Source organism: Paracoccidioides lutzii (genome assembly GCF_000150705.2).
Source record: "Paracoccidioides lutzii Pb01 unplaced genomic scaffold supercont2.12, whole genome shotgun sequence".
Lineage (NCBI taxonomy): Eukaryota > Fungi > Ascomycota > Eurotiomycetes > Onygenales > Ajellomycetaceae > Paracoccidioides > Paracoccidioides lutzii.
In genome coordinates, this window is record NW_015440958.1 from 182,852 (window position 1) to 198,928 (window position 16,077).

At 45.5% G+C, this 16,077-nt stretch overlaps 7 protein-coding genes across 7 annotated transcripts; 4 read left to right on the forward strand and 3 right to left on the reverse strand.

The window, feature by feature from the left end:
• Positions 1-305: 305 nt before the first annotated feature.
• Positions 306-1,289, forward strand: PAAG_04698 (hypothetical protein; the record flags this gene model as incomplete). The annotated part of the gene is made up of 3 exons (XM_002793123.2): positions 306-554; positions 779-1,017; positions 1,127-1,289. The coding sequence occupies 3 exons, from the start codon at positions 306-308 to the stop codon at positions 1,287-1,289; spliced, it is 651 nt and encodes a 216-aa protein (XP_002793169.2).
• Positions 1,290-2,026: 737 nt separating this feature from the next.
• PAAG_04699 (hypothetical protein) lies at positions 2,027-4,107 on the reverse strand (the record flags this gene model as incomplete). The annotated part of the gene is made up of 3 exons (XM_015845342.1): positions 2,027-2,851; positions 2,949-3,278; positions 3,907-4,107. The coding sequence occupies 3 exons, from the start codon at positions 4,105-4,107 to the stop codon at positions 2,027-2,029; spliced, it is 1,356 nt and encodes a 451-aa protein (XP_015699568.1).
• A 73-nt stretch (positions 4,108-4,180) lies between these two features.
• Positions 4,181-5,180, forward strand: PAAG_04700 (hypothetical protein; the record flags this gene model as incomplete). The annotated part of the gene is made up of 2 exons (XM_015845343.1): positions 4,181-4,253; positions 4,960-5,180. The coding sequence occupies 2 exons, from the start codon at positions 4,181-4,183 to the stop codon at positions 5,178-5,180; spliced, it is 294 nt and encodes a 97-aa protein (XP_015699569.1).
• Positions 5,181-6,720: 1,540 nt separating this feature from the next.
• PAAG_04701 (cystathionine gamma-lyase) lies at positions 6,721-8,221 on the reverse strand (the record flags this gene model as incomplete). The annotated part of the gene is made up of 4 exons (XM_002793126.2): positions 6,721-7,287; positions 7,370-7,817; positions 7,909-7,994; positions 8,066-8,221. 4 exons carry the CDS (start codon positions 8,219-8,221, stop codon positions 6,721-6,723), a joined length of 1,257 nt encoding a protein of 418 aa, XP_002793172.1.
• Positions 8,222-10,054: 1,833 nt separating this feature from the next.
• Positions 10,055-10,445, forward strand: PAAG_04702 (hypothetical protein; the record flags this gene model as incomplete). The annotated part of the gene is made up of 2 exons (XM_015845344.1): positions 10,055-10,208; positions 10,279-10,445. 2 exons carry the CDS (start codon positions 10,055-10,057, stop codon positions 10,443-10,445), a joined length of 321 nt encoding a protein of 106 aa, XP_015699570.1.
• Positions 10,446-10,679: 234 nt separating this feature from the next.
• On the reverse strand, positions 10,680-11,769 carry PAAG_04703 (DNA-directed RNA polymerase III subunit 22.9 kDa polypeptide; the record flags this gene model as incomplete). The annotated part of the gene is made up of 7 exons (XM_002793128.2): positions 10,680-10,727; positions 10,835-11,015; positions 11,113-11,176; positions 11,252-11,338; positions 11,416-11,512; positions 11,575-11,673; positions 11,758-11,769. 7 exons carry the CDS (start codon positions 11,767-11,769, stop codon positions 10,680-10,682), a joined length of 588 nt encoding a protein of 195 aa, XP_002793174.1.
• A 577-nt stretch (positions 11,770-12,346) lies between these two features.
• On the forward strand, positions 12,347-14,736 carry PAAG_04704 (CCCH zinc finger protein; the record flags this gene model as incomplete). The annotated part of the gene is made up of 2 exons (XM_002793129.2): positions 12,347-14,506; positions 14,602-14,736. The coding sequence occupies 2 exons, from the start codon at positions 12,347-12,349 to the stop codon at positions 14,734-14,736; spliced, it is 2,295 nt and encodes a 764-aa protein (XP_002793175.1).
• Between the last annotated feature and the right edge of the window lie 1,341 nt (positions 14,737-16,077).

Sequence of the window (16,077 nt, forward strand, 5' to 3'; positions counted from 1 at the left end):
CCGTAGAGCTTGCAAGTACCGTCGAGTTAACTACCTACCTGGATAGAGCCGTAGCTGTGATACGAAATTCCTGATGCCAAATTAAGTCGGCCTGGAACCTGGGCCGGGATCTCTCAGAACATGCCCGCTGACTTCAGAGCAGCGGCCAGCTGGGATACTGGTTACTGTGGAAACAGGGTCCCCAGTTAAAAAAAGGAACCCGAGATGCACTAGCTGAGTGAAACGAAGAGTGCCCGGTGTTCAATTTGTTGCCGAGTGATTGGCCAATAACTACTACAAGTTCCCTGTCTAACCCCAATCGGGCGATGCCTTCACGTGCCCTTTGCCTCACCTTTACGGACAAACGATGCAACCAACTGACATTCAACAGTTCTATCTCGACGAATTGCGGTTTGCGGAAGCCCAATTGTCGGCCCCCTCACACAATGTTTATTTCTCGAAGAGCCGCTGCTCCGATCCGGGGCCTTCTCCGTCACCAACAACCTCGCCGCCTTGGCTCCTCCGCAGCTCATGGCGAGCAGCACGCTGCGGAACCAGTCAACGAGAACTTCGGCGTAAGCACTTCTCCCTTATACTTTGAATTTCGTCTTAGTGTATTGTTTCGTGTTTCGGATAGGCATATACACCACTCAGACAGACAAAAAATCGGTCAAGCCATGGCGTCCGGGCTCCAATTGAACCTGCTCTTGAATGACATGGAGCTCCATGCTGCCCCGCCTTCAAAGCAAATCGTTATGCATGCTGATCCACACGCTAATACACTTCACTTCTTCTGCAGCGCGGTTTCTACATGTTCATTGCATCCGTCCCCATAGGCCTGGCCTTGTACAAATATGCCACGTCAGATCCTCACAGCAAGCCATGGATGACTCGTCTGATTGAAAAATGGTTCCCCGAAGAGAGTCTCTGGGAAAGCAAGAATGCTCTTCATACAGCTGCGATCGAGCAGGCCGCATTTGATAGACATCTGTTCCAGAGCCAGAGTGGCTCCCTAAACCTCGAACTGAGTTTTCAAGAGTATATCATTCCCCAACCTTGTTAGACCATGAAACTGGCTCCCCCGCCTTCTTGTTCAGCTTCAAAGCAGGAAAAAAAAAATTGAAATAACAATTCTTTTGTTAAATAGGGTTTTCAACACCGGATCACCCATGAATGTTCCTGCTGGTAACGGTTCCGCGGACCTAACGGCGGTTGTTGCGCATTACAACGCGAAGAATAAAAAGACTGAGCAGGACCGTGTTGCACGGATGAAGGATGGGAAGGTAGTTTCGATCTATGACGATAATTGACACTTTTAATTCAGTAGATATATGATAAGAAGGAACAACAAAAACAAAAAGGGGCTGGTGTTGTCAATTTTTTTAATTTTTCCCCTTTTTTCTCCCCAAATTTGCCGATCAACTGCTCTGCCTACTTCATTTGTGTCATTAGAGTTCAAATTCCCTTTTTTGTACCTATGTGTATCTATGTATCTGTTTAATGCCACCGCTGACACCAACTTGAGATGTCTATGTGTCGATATCACGTATCGAATCAAGGCAGCGCGGTGGTACTAGCTTCCTTGTCCTCGTTACCCTTCTAGTGCACAATCTGGCGGAAACCCAGCATATATTCTCCTGAAATCCTCTCCCATTGATAGGATTAGGATTCAAGGTTAAAAGACTTCTTATGCAATTAACTCATGAGCATGGATTTGGAATTTCTTGTTACCCTGTCTGAATCGTAGTATAACCAGGCCAAGAAGGAAGAATATGCTCCTGGGGCAGCCAGCGCAAGAGAGGGCTTAAATACCAAATATATATATATATATATACGGATATCATTATGATATTGTTCCCTTCACTTTTAAGCGCCCGATTCTATAGCCATTTATTCATGCCCTAAGATAAAAGAAAAAAGAAACTAGGACTTTATAATACAGCCTTTCATGAATAACATCGCCACATTTACCCAATCACCAATTCCATCAATCCCGCCCAATGCCCGCTATATGGGCTATTGGCATTCTTGAACCAAGACATCTCGCTCAAACCCCAACCTCCAACACCACCCTTACAACCCCCTTATCCTTAACCTCAACCCTCTCTTTCACAAAGAATCCATCACCATCACTCTTAGCCCCCTGCCGGCGCGTAACATCCCTCATCACATCCAAAAACTCTTCAATCCCACCCCCGACGCCAAAATATACTTTCTTCGCAGCGATTAGCGCCTTAAATTTAGATCCTGACGGAGAATCAATACCAGTTGGAGCCGCCTCAGATGCGGAGGCAGAACCGGATGCCCCTCGATGGAGGAGGGTAAGTAGAGTTTCCGAGAATGGGTGGAGGGAGGAGGGAGAGTAGATTGTTTCGCTGGCCAGAATTAGGAGCTTCGATTTCTTTGGGGATGGCGCTGATGCCTCTGGTGCTTGGGGGTGTGTTGAGAAAGCTAGTTCTACAAAAGCAGGTGACCAAGCGCCTGAGATGAACGATAGAGATATACCACGAGCACGGAGATCATCCTGGAAAGCGGAGATGAGGGCAGGGTCGATATCCAGGTCTAGATCAGGTTGTTCGTCATTGTCTGCAACTTTATTTTGCTTTCCATTATGATTTAAGCTATAATAGATATCGTTTCGGTTTTCAGGGTTAGGGTGGACATTTTCCACGGGGTTTTTGGGTTGGTGCAAGCGGCTGCGGCAAGTATGCCATGTGAGGAGTATATTTGGAACAGTAACCAGTCGTAGCACGGCAGCATTGTAGTCCGCAAAGACAAAACGGATAGTCCTGTGAGGCGGACTCAGTGGGGGATGCTGTGAAAGGATGTGATGTAAAATGGAAAGGGACGGTATGGCAGTTCCAGCTCCAAGCTATCGTTTCCGCCATCAGTATGAACCGCATGCTTAGTTTAGATATCTCTATTGCAAAACCCAGCAGAACTTATTTGGTTGGATTCAAGTATCTCACCTCTATTATATGGATATCCTCAGCATCCTCTTCCGCTGTTTCTGATAGGAGAGAATCCATCTCCTCGACAGCAAGCAACTTAGCCAGATCAATAGCGCACTCCCACGTCTTCAAGCCGCCCTCGTATACAGTTGGTTTGATATCACCTTTTTCCAGTCCAGATATTAACTTTGCATTTTCGTTGGAAGCTGCATCATCTTCTGCCATCAGTTGGGCGCGAATGTCGAAGACTTCCCGTCGTGGGATTATAAGGCCTGGACATCCTATAGAAGATGATTGGGAAATTATCGGCAGCATACTGTATGATATTTGAGAGGGAAGTGTGGCAAGCTGTATTATCCATTAGCAATATGCCCCTCTAATGTAAATATTAAATACATACAAAATATCAGGTAGATTCTAGGGAGGTGAACGAATTCTCAATCACAAATCTGACATCCGGCATTGAAAAAGACTTTTGGCCAAACATTGCAAGAAGGGGAAGGCAGGTGTAGCATTACCCAAACGCGAAGCCCCCATTTTGGGAGGTCAAAATAACCAGATAGAGAAAATCAAAATCTAAAAGAATTCGATTGGGAAACTCCAAAATTCCACGATCAACCTCCATGAGAAGAGACTAACAACATCAAGCTACGCGTAAGAGGCGCTCACCAGGTCGATATCCGTGCAGTCCGGATTGAAACGGCACAAGACATTGCCACATCGGTGCCATTTCTATCGATAGGCCAGAAAAAGGATAAATCAAAAAATAAAAATAGCAAACATGAATCAATACCCCACTCAAATGCATCTCTAATGATAACTCAAAGGGAAAGCTTTTGGTAGATTTTTTTTTTAACAAAAAGATATTCTGATACGAGAATATAAGAAGAAAGGCAAGAAAAGAAAAATCGAATCTTCAGAGAAAGAAGATATGGTTATGACAAAAATTAACGAAAGAAAAACAAAAGCGACATACCATCTCATCAAGCTGACAGTGGATTGCTTTACTCAGAACTCCCACATGTTCTTGCTTTTGCCCTTGCGCATTGCCATGGGTAGGGTCATCTGTCATGCCTAGCTCGCGGATACCAGCACTTACACTAGCATCAGGCTCGTCTACCTCGAGATCGGGATCTTCAATATCCTCCCCTGCGAAGCCAAATGTAAAAGTGGACATCGGATGAGGGGATTCGCTCACGTATCCTTATTTTGCTTCGAATTTATTCTTCCTTCTCTAACTCTGAATCCTCATGCATGGATATACAGCAGGTGAGGAAGAAACGAAAGACGGTGACGGGAAACACCTTGGCTGCTACGCAAAAGGTGGATTCGAAAACCAAAGAGAAAGAAAAACTCGAGAAAACATAGAAACTCTTTAAATCAGAGAAATCATCAGACTGGTATTTGAAGCCCTGACCTTGAGAGAATACAGCAAGGTTCGTTCTTATAATCGTGAGAGAGTCTTTCATCAAACATCTAACACACCCGGTCAGCAATTTGGGTTCCACGGGGCACGCACCCGAGTTTAAAACCACGGGAGCGGAAACCACGTGTTTTCCGAGGGGCGGTCCTAAAGTCTTCCGTTTCCGATCCGCTAACAAATTTGACAGCGGAGAAACAACTCTGCTCCCCAACCTTGTCTCTATGTGCAAATTTTGCGGGGCAAAAATATGTGGTGCCAACCGTAAGTTTCCCAACATAAGCTACGTACGCGGAAGTCCAGTATTCCAAGCATCTATGCTCCCTTCCCCGTGCGAAGTCCGACTTGGGACAGTGTTCAGTCATATCTACTGTTGCCACCTTTCAGTAGCACTGACAGAAAGTTGCTGCTCTATTGAATTGGACATGACAGTCCGAGAAAACGAATATATCCTCAATTGCTATTCTTCTACCGAAAAGCGCTCATGAAATTCAGAGAAAAGAGGATTGTTAAATATTCCTCTTTTTTCTTTTATATTTTCTCTTTTTCTTTTCTTTTCTTTTCTTTTATTTTTTTAATCTATATTTTGAATTAGAATCTTTCGATAAGTTGTGGAAGGAAACCGGAAGTGTAAAGAACAAAGGAAGGAGAATGATGTTCTCAAGAACAGAATACAACAACTAGCCGAAACCTGTGCTGGACACTCGATACACGGAAGTTTACATCGATCCTCGAATGTTGATGATGATGATGATGACGATGATGATGAAAGAGAGTCGAATGCGTCGCCAGCCCTTCAAATCGCAACATTGCGACGGCTAGAACCCTGACCAACCATTACGTGGTATTTACGCGTGTTTTAAGCGGTCGCAAACAAAGGCTAGATTATTGTTGGCAACCAGCTAAGTGCTCGTCAACAGCATCATGGAGCTTGATCTTCTGCTTGTTAACAGCAGGCATGGTGATTTCAAGAAGGAATTAAGGTGAATTTAGGGATTGAAAGATTGAGAGAGATTTGATGGATTGAAGAGGAAGAATCAGTTTGATTGATAAGTGAAATGAGTTCAAGGAAAAGCAGTAGAGAGGAAAAAAAGAAGAATCCGGTTTGATGTGTTATTATTTAACTTGAAAGCGATTGCAGAAGATTTGGCATAAGCTAGATACCGGGTTGAAATAAATATGGAGTAGATAGAGAGGCATAAAGCATAAATAAATGAATATAGAACAGGCTGCTGAACGAATTGTGCGATAAAATTGCTTTATACTAATTATATAATGAGGTGGTTGTAATAACCTATTCGAATGGACGTTGGTAGTGATAATAGCAGAGTTAACCACACCAACACTTCTCTCTAGGCCCAGGTGCTTCAAGCGTATTTAACGAAAATGTTTTATATCTTTTTGCAAGAGCAAGGCCGAGGCTTTCCCCCGAAAATGGGTGCCGATTGGCCAGAACAGGGATGGAGAACTTGGGTGGGGAGAGAATTTGTTGATATGAAATCCAGCGGATGAAATGAAAGACAAGAGGATGCTGAGTAGAGGATTAAATACCCAGCGAATCAGCTTTTCACTGAGATGTTAAGTTACTGAATTCAAGATGCAGATGTGAATCCGAGAGCGAGACAATCGACGTGGACCTTTCCCCGGATCATTTCACTTAATCCGTGGAGGCTGTCGAGAGAAAAATGGTGATTGTTATGAAGTGTTAGGGACTACTTTGCGAATTGAATCAAACGAGGATATTAATTCTCGATCAACAAACCCCGTATCGATGGATTAGAAACGAATTGTATTTATTATTCGCAGAAGAACCGTTGAATGGACATGGATTAACCGCACTTCATATATACATCTATATTTTGTTGAAGCATGGAGCAAAAGAAGGTAAAACTTTCTGGTGAAAATGACCAGTAAAGAATGGAGGAGGTTGAAACCTTTTTATCGAACTTTATATAGGACATGCAAATGGTCGAGATATATTTCGCTGTGAAATGGAATGGCAAGCAAAATACCGAAGACCAACAGTCCAGTGAGATGTTTCCAAATATAAATAAGATATCGGGCCGCCAGATAAGGGTGTATATTCATACCTGCCACATCCAAAGAGAATTAGTCTAGTAATATATTGGGGGAAATAGGAGACAACAGGGCATCTCCTTGTAGCTCTGCTGCGAGCCAAGAACAGCATCAAGACACAATAGAGAAAATTAAATAAAGGAAATTGATGAGCGTGGGACTGTCGGTGAAGTTCAGTGGAATCCTCGGAAATAAAAATAGCAAGCCAAAAAGAAGAAGAAGAAGAAGAAGAAGAAGAAGAAGAAGAAGAAGAAGAAGAAGAAGAGGCTCACACCCCCCCCCCTCGCTGAATCGTTATTTAATCTGTGCAGCAGCAACCGCCTTCTCCAACGCCTGCATAACATCCTCCAACAAATCTGCACTATCCTCAATCCCACAACTAACCCTCACCAAATCGTCAAACACCCCGGCCGCATCCCTCTGCTCCCTCGGGATGCCTGCATGTGTCATGCTCCCCGGCACCTCAACCAGCGACTCAACACCCCCCAAGCTCTCCGCAAGCACAAACACCTTCGTCTCCTGGCAGAAGCGTTCAGCCGCCGTCACACCACCCTTGATGCGAAAGCTGAGCATGCCACCGCCCATGCCGTCGCGGTGCTGCTTGAGGGCGATTTCGCGGTGCGGGTGCGACTTAATGCCCGGGTAGTTGACGGCGATGACGTGCGGGGAGGCTTCGAGGGCTGTGGCGATTGCTTTGGCGTTCTTGGAGGCTTCGCGGGCACGCAGGTGGAGAGTTTTCAGACCCCGGTGGGCGAGCCAGCAGTCGAAGGCGGAAGGGACGGCGCCTATGGCGTTTTGGAGGAAGGAAAGGCGCTCGTGAAGTGAGGGGGAGTTGAAGGCGGCAACACCCATGAGGACGTCCTGTCGAGTCTGTTAGAAAGTTTATATATATATATATATATATATGAAGAAGGGAATTGAGCATTTAGGGCTAAGTGCTCACGGAGTGTCCGTTGATGTATTTGGTGACAGAATGCATGACGATGTCCGCACCGAGGTCGAGGGGGTTTTGGATGTATGGGCTTAGGAATGTATTGTCGACGACGACCTTGATGCCGTGCTGGTGAGCTACGGTGGCTACTTTTCTGATATCAACAAGACTAAGGGTTGGGTTCGATGGGGTCTCGATCCAGATCAATTTGGTGTCGTTGGGCCGGATCAGATCTGCAACGTCGATTTCAATGCTAGGGGAAAATGTGACTTGCACGCCGTGGGCAGAGGCGACCTTGGTGAAGTATCGATGGGTTCCGCCATATACATCGGAGACTGATATGACATGAGATCCGGCAGCAAGGGACTGGAGAATGACAGCTGTGGTTGCAGAGCCGGAAGAGAAGGCCAGGGAATATCGGGCGTGTTCGAGGGCCGCTACAGCTTGCTCAAAGTTGTCTCTGTATTATCAAATTGAGTCCAATTGTCAGTGCCAGCCCGTCCGTGAACAAAGAGGATAAAATTGGGGGTTAAATTGGCCGGTCTACGGACCTGTTTGGGTTTGCGCTTCTTATATATTCGTACTGCCCTAAGGGTTTTCCAACACCGACTTGGGCAAAGGTTGTAGAAAGGGAGATCTAGACGGAAGACGTTAATTTCTCATCCCGTAACACCGGGGGCATGTTTGCAGAAGGTGCATCTCTCTTACCGGCGAAATTACAGCACCAGTTGTGGGATCTATGTGCGCACCCGCATGCACTGCTAATGTGCCGAATTGGTGGATGGGGGAGGGAGCTCGGAGGGGTGTCTCAATGGGTCCGCCATCCCGCTCGGAAAGGGACTCTGAGGTGATACCGGCTGTCATAGTTGTGTGCCTTGTGACTGTTTCTGTAAATCGTCACGCTGTTCGACGACAGTATTCGACCGTAGGAGGATAGGGAAGAATTTGCGGGTTGAAGTTGGGGTTTTGTCGTTTCGCGTTTGAGAATTTGGGGGAGACGGAGAGGAAAAAGAGAGGTTTGCAGAGAGTAACTCTGGCCGGACGACGGGATACCAAAAACAAATAGGCGGGGGCAGTAGGATGGAATTCTCTGGTGGAATTGGGAGGAATGAAAGGAATATTTTCCAAATATATGTGAACTGAAGCGTATCCTGAAGGGGATTGTTCTCTACGTTTATAAATGCCTATCGTGTGTTGCGCTCAGTTCTCTCTGATGACGCTGCGACAAAACGGAACAAGAGAAAATATACTCCGTATTTTCTGGGTGATTGGATTCCAGATTCATAAAACAACAAATGCACGCCATCATTCGCCAGCATTGTCGATTCAAATCTTGGAACTCTCGGCTATTTTTGGGTAATTATGATCTCAACCATGAGAGGAGGATTTTTGATGTCATGGGGAATCTTCAAATGCCGAACAGAAAACAGCAACGTACATACAAGGATCGAAATAGGTAGTTAAACCCATTTTTTTGCACCAAAATATCCAGCAACTCCTAGGAGCAAAGAAGAGCAAACACGCAGCAAAATACAAACCACACCCGCCACCCAGACACCAGACAGCGTTCCCCTGGTGCCATAATACACATTACTAGATATGCATCTTCCCCTGCTGGACACTGGTTCGGGACTTTGAAGCCAACCTCTCTGCTCAATGCCAGTGAGCCCTGCACCAATAGCTTGTTGCAACGGCGGCAGACTCCAATCAGAGAGAGCATCGCAACTCCGATGGTGACTACTGACTACGGCTGCTGACTGAGGTTCTTAACAACGGTGGTGCGGCTATTAATAATACTTCCACAACTAGGTTACTGAGGTGGCGACGTCATGCTCACTTATGAGATCGGGATGTTTGTCCAGAAGAATCCATTCATCGCTGCAATGGTTTGGCGATATCGAGATCATGTTATGCAGATATGCTCTTCTGGGTGATCCTCTCGATGCAAGGGTATGTACATGTAGGCCAAATTTTCGAGATGCGTTCTTGCGTGCTGACTGATGCTGCCAACAAAACGAATACTCTACAGAATAAACCCCCAACATGCTACAGAGGGACGAACCTGATGAAGGTCAAAACATAATTGATCGTTCATAATTGACAATATCTGCCGCGGAACCAGTTAGCTATGCCTCTACCTACTTTGCAGAATAATTACTTTTAATCAGTGGGTCTCCAGGGTTCTGTATTTAGATATTAGACATCCGAAAAACCCATGCACTTGCGGAGTTGCCCAAGGACCACTGCACCCCCATATGCTTAGAAATAGATCAAAAGAAGGAACAAAAAGGGACTAGTCAGAAAATATATAATTACAAGGGCATCAGCATTCCCTTGAATGATTTCATTACTCCAATCCACCAACATTCTCCCATAAAACTCCGCAAATAACCCTCCCTTTTCGCCTTCTATACCACACCTACACACTTTACACAATTGCTCTCATCAACATCCTCGTCTTGGGCGCTGGTGAACTCGGCACCGCCGTCCTTACCTCACTTCTCCAACACCCTTCCCGCGCCCATAACAAAGCCTCCATTTCCCTCCTCCTCCTCCTCCTCCTCCGTCCATCCAGCATCTCATCCCCATAACCAGACCTCTCCGCTCTCCTCCAACAGTGGTGTTGAAGGGGAGTTCACGAGTTTCTTGTTTGATGCTGGGTTCGGAGTTGTGAGTTTGGGGGCGGGGAAAGAAAGAATGCAAAAGTTCGGGCGTTGGGTAGCTGGGAGAATCGAATCACTCACGGCGCCGGAGGATATTGGGAAATTGACGGCGGAGAATGCGTTTGGGGATGATGGTGTGGTTGGTGGCAATGCGCCCGTTTTTATCGGTGGGATACCGTTAGTTATGCGTTTGTGGCAGAGTTGGTGGAGAAGATTACTAGGAAGAAGTGGAGAGATCGGCTTTAACGACTCAAGAAGCGTTGAAAGCGCTGGAGAAGGACCAGGGTAATGCTCTGTTGAAATATTACGCGATTTTTGGGGAGGGGAAAGGAGTTGCGTGGGATTTGGAGAGGACGAAATATTTTCGGAAGGGGATTCATGCGTTGATGGCAGAGGAGTGGGCGAGGGCGAACCTGGTGGTTTAAGGATATTTCACATTCCAAATAAATATATCATTGAGAGAATTGCGTTGCATAAACGTATGGCTCGTAGGTAATACAGGTAGAGACTTAACCATACAGGAAATTTTCTAGGTGAACAAACATTTCAATAATATAGGTGGAAAAAAAGAAAACCACTATCACCTGCAGATGGGATGGGAATATTTTGGGTATCTTTTAGTCGAGTTCTTGTCTTAACTTCATCTTCAGAGAACAACATTAGGACCACCAAGAAACAAGCCCAAGACCCGCAATTTGCATAGATCCCTATTTGGTTTGTATGGGTTAGCCAGAACAGTGTCCAAGAAATCATACAGACATTGGCAGAAATTGGAAGAAAAAGTAAACGAGGGCGTAAAGCAAGAGAAACATACAATAATTGAATAAGGCGGTTTCTTCTCCACCACAGACTCCCCTTGCTGAGCATCAGGGCCATCAGGGACCAGATCGTGCCACTCCTCCGCCTCGACTCGAAAACGCACCGTCTCACCTATGTCAAAGTAAAAAACAGCGCCTTCTCCGTTATCCCAGATCCAAACTTGATCGGTGAAGTCGCTGTAAAAATGAGAGAAAGAATATGAGTTAAAAATAAAATCCTAACTTGTGAGATGGTTTGGGTATTGAACAGTTAAGAAGAAGAGAAAAAACATACAATCTAGCACCGTCTAGCAAGAGACTGGGAGGGATGAAAATGTCATTGAAAAATTCAACGCTGACTGTTTTGATGATGGTCCTTCCGTCAATAGAGAAAAATTTCAATGATTTTATTTAAGGAGAAACTCAGAACGCACTTCTGATGCCATTCTCAGTACCACTGGTGATCTTGCCCAGGATAATCTCGCCCTTGAAGGGACGAAAGACAATTAATCGAAATTTAACTGGTTCAAATATCAGTCCAAATAAGTTGAATGTACAACACATTGGTTCGATTTGCACGCTGTATATTCATGCATACCATTAACATTGACCAGGCCAGTGCCATGACCAATTAAGCCATCAGATGCCTCGAGCAAGTCGTAAAATCCAATGCATAGGCCGACGTTTTGGACGACCTGGGGAGCGGATTAGCATATGGAATCTCTCAACGAAGAATGGATGGAATGACACTTAATACCTTGTTTGCATACTTCTCGTTGATATTATCCTCAATCGCAACTGCACTCAGTTTTGAAAAGTCTTCGGGAGAAATTTGGACTAGGTCGGAAATAGTTGTCTAAAAACAACATCTAGTATTAGTAGTCCACAAATAGAAATATGACAAATAATATCTATCCGTTGTATCAAATCTCGAACGTACGAGAATAAACATGGTGCTATCGGCACGGAAATATCACCGGATAACGAAAGTTGGGAAATCTATCAAGTGCTCAATCCTCTTCATTTCCACAGCCTTTTTTTCTTTGCAGCAGGAGAGAGGTTTCAGCGGTACAAACGCATGAACGACAATGATCGAAAGGCAACCCAAATCATAAATCCATGATCTGTCAGACAGAAAAGATGAAAATTGATAGAAAACACACACATACAAAAAAAAAAAAAAAAGAAAGAAAAGAAAAGAAAAAAAGAAAGAAAGAGAGAATATCAGCTCATCTTCATCCTCGTCTTGCTTAATTTCGAAGCTCCCGATTTAGTTAGCTAGATAGTTTTCACGTGGACCGCTAACTGACTAACTATCGGTTTACCTAATTAATCCTACGCTGTCGCCGGAGCGGATCAACGTATTGCCCTTGAAACATTTGAGAACTGTTTTAATTAACATCAAATGAGTGAGATGACGACAGATAATAACGACCACATCTTCACCAGCCGTAATGGGCCTTTGAAAGATGGAGACCTTTCTGCCGCATTTCTGTGCTTAGTTCACTATTACCAATCCGTCTTATACTATGAGTTCTAGTGGTTTTTCATTTCCCCCTCCCCCTCCGCCGCCTCCCCAAACTGGTACACCTGGATTCCCAGCGCCAACACCATACGGCCAGAACCAGAGAGGTCGGGGTACAGGGGGCTATCAGCGAGGCCGCGGGAGGGGCAGTGCGCATAGGAGTGGCAGAGGCAGCCATTCGGGGGGGCCTAGCCATGGCCCTCCTCATAGTATGAATTTCACTACTGGCGGCGGTAGCGGATATGGTGCTCACCCTCACCCTCACGCTTCGAATAACCCTTCTCCTCATTTTAGCCCCCAAGCGCCTCTGCATTACCCTCCTCCGCAAGGTCAACCAAATTACTCTGCTGTTGCTGCTTACACTCATGCCCCTCCTTCACACCTACCGTCTCCGCACAATGCATATCACCAACCGTTGCCTGCTCCTTACCCGGCCCGTCGTCCTACGACGCATCCCCCTGGATATACCCAACCTCCCCCGGTTCCACGGCATGGCCCGTCACCTAATCACCATCCACGATCTCTTATAATAAGCCCTCCCATGCGCTGGGGTTTTGAAAGTGCCAACCAAACCCCGTTCTACCCTCCTCCAGACCCAAGAACCCCAAACTACTCTTATCCCGATATGCGTGACTCAAAATCCCACTACTCACCACGCCAGTCCCATGAGTGCCATGGGCCCCGGCAATCCCAGGAATATAATTTATTTCCCTCAACAAACCGGTTTAGCCGTGGTGACAAATTTGTGAATCGGGGCAGTAAGCGCCCGCACTCCAGTGCATTTGGCACATCGCAAGCGCTTAACTCAAAACCACCCGCTCCACTCCAGGTCCCAAGCTTTGGAAATCCGCTTCCGTCAAAACCTCCACCCTCAGTGGACGCTACCAAGAAACATAAAAAGAAGAAAAGAAAGTATAATCAACTTGGGCTCACTCCCAAAACTGAAGAGCATGAATCAAGCGAGGAGGAGGATGACGTTGATGAGGAGGCAAAACTTTCGCAAACTGTCGCCACAGGCGAACTTAAATTTACTTACAAAGGACAAACATCGTCATTACAATCGCCTAGCGATATTGCGGCCTGGATCGAGGAGCGCAAAAAGAGATACCCAACCAAGGCAAGGATAGAGGAGCGTTTGAAGGAAGCAGAAAAGCAAAAGAAAGCCTCAAGGGAAGCTAAAGATGCCAAACGGGCAAGAGAAAATGCTCTGAGGCAGCAGAAAAGTGCGGAGCGGGAAGAAACAAGACGACTTCAAAAGGAAGCTAGAGCCAAGAAGGAGAAAGATAAATTGGAAAAGAAGGCTTTAAAGGAAGAACAACTGCCACTTGATCCTGCAGATGCTGCCGCTAAAGCAAAGTTGAAGGCAGAAAAGCTTCGACGGAAGCTCATGAAGGAAGAGAAACGTGTCGCTAGAGCTGAAGCGGATGCGGAGAAAGCGAGACTCTGGGCTGAAGCATCGAAGGCGCAGCAGATTAATGGAGTTCATGAAGGAGAGCCCAAAACCCATACCGAACCTTCTTCCGTGATGGAATTTGCGCCTATACCTGAATACCCTGATACTACAGCGCAAGAGTCCGAGCCTATCAAAACAGGAAACAACCATATCGGTGATCACATGGATATCGAGAAGTCTCAGCAAGAATCATCAACATTAACGCCTGAAAAGGAAAATGAAAATTACCCCCAGGCTACCATCACAGACCCCGCTGTAACCAATTTCACTAATATAGCCTCTGAAAATGCCGACATGACTGAGGGATCCTCAGCCACAAACACGAATACCCCTTTAGATGCGATAAGCGATAAGAGCATCCCATCTAATCCAGAAGTCATCGACAATGTGCCCTCCTTATCATCTTCCTCGGGCGATGAATACGATTCTGACGATGAAAGCTCCTCGAGCGATTCAGAATCATCTGATGAAGATAGCGACTCTTCATCCTTGGAGCCCGAGCAAGCAACTTCCCGTAGAGAGCATCCTGATCGCGTCCTTCCACTAACCCGGCAGCCAAAGAACCTCTGTCGTCAATTTGCTAAAACAGGCGATTGTCGACGAGGCAATAAGTGTAAATTCCTCCACGAAGTTTCAGATAAAGCCAAAGTTGCATCCAAACCTCCCGCTTCTATCCACGAAAAGACGGGGAGGAAAACGTTGTTCCAGACGGTCAGTTCAAGTTGTTCTTTTATATGTGCTATAAGTCACCTCTCTGTCTGATCAAATTATAACAAATTTAAAATTTTTACTAATAGAATACATAGCTTGTAAGCCGCGAAAAAGAAGAGGAAGATCGACGAGTAATGCAGGCAATATGTTTGCTCGGGCAGCGTGGTATTTTAGATGAGCCGGTGACTGAGCCCTCGCAAAAAGCTAAAGATGCGCCAACGACCGCCTAATTGAAAAATACAGGACAGCGTTTACTGGTGAGGTTAACCTAGCTGTCGCTATGGTTCGGTGCACAGCCTGATGATCCTTTGAACTGAGGCAAATTGGGGGACAAAAAGGGGAAACAGGACATCTTGCGTTTTTTCATGATGGGTATATCCAAGAAAATTCCTAATATATTCTTCCGATCCCCATTTCTCAAGCATACTTGTATTGTATCTCTAGATTCCTTTTCACTTCTCGTCCTAGAGATAGCGACGGCGTATGCAAATTATTTAATAGAGTTTAGGGGGGAAATTACCAATCATTTGAAAATGACCTGAACGGTGGTGCTGACAGTTTTCTGATGAATACAGATACTATGAAAACTCTCCATGATTCACACCTCATGACCTTAAGAATCAAGCCTACTTGAGGATAATGTAAATTGAGTTAGATTGACATCCAGGCGCCATCCAACCCCTGAACTACTTAACTGCTTGACCGTCCCACAAATTCCACAATCAACCTCAGTTTCCTCTATCTCTTCTGGGCACTGCTGGTGTGGCCTTTGCAAACCAACTATTGGTTGAATTTCAATAGTGGATTACTGTCTGTTTAGCCCATTAAGGCGACCACCAAGTTGAAATTATGATTGTTTTCCTTAACTACGCGAACCTTGGGAACTTCGTCGCATTGGTTATCACTGCGTCGATTGGCCAAATCAAGTTGTCCGCTTACCCTCGAGTGATTCAGTTTCCCAACCGCCAGTATCCCTTGCCCTAGACCTCATTCACGATTATCTCAAGAACAAGCACAACTATCTTGGAACTCGGGAGCAGCGCCTGCCGTCCTTGGTGGGCCCGCAACCATCGAATCTGGGATCGCATGATTTGTCCAGCCCTAGGGTAATTGTGGATGGCTGCCCAGTGGAAACGACAGAGGTGCAGAAAACCTTGAACTCCTTTTCCAAATCCATGTCTAGGATATTAAATACAGCCTTTATGATGCCTAAAGGCTATTTGTTACCTCAACGTAAAAATAGCTTCAAAAATGTGACCTTTGAAGGATTGAAAGAGCGACCAATTTAAGGGCTTAAGTATATAACCATCTAACTCATGCTCGAATTAATTAAACGTATTAAACCCGAAAATGAGAAAGAAACCTTTCGACCCGAAGGACATGTTGTAGTCTACAAGAATATAGGCCAACAACAAAAAATTAAGAGACGGTATGCGGGAAATAGAAACCGCTTTCGAAATGTCAACCACTATCAGCTGAAAAACATGACATCAAGTTGTAGAAATAGAACCCGAAAAGAAAAAGTAGAGAACAGCAATGATAGGAAAGAATGCCCTGAGAAAATCTGCGGG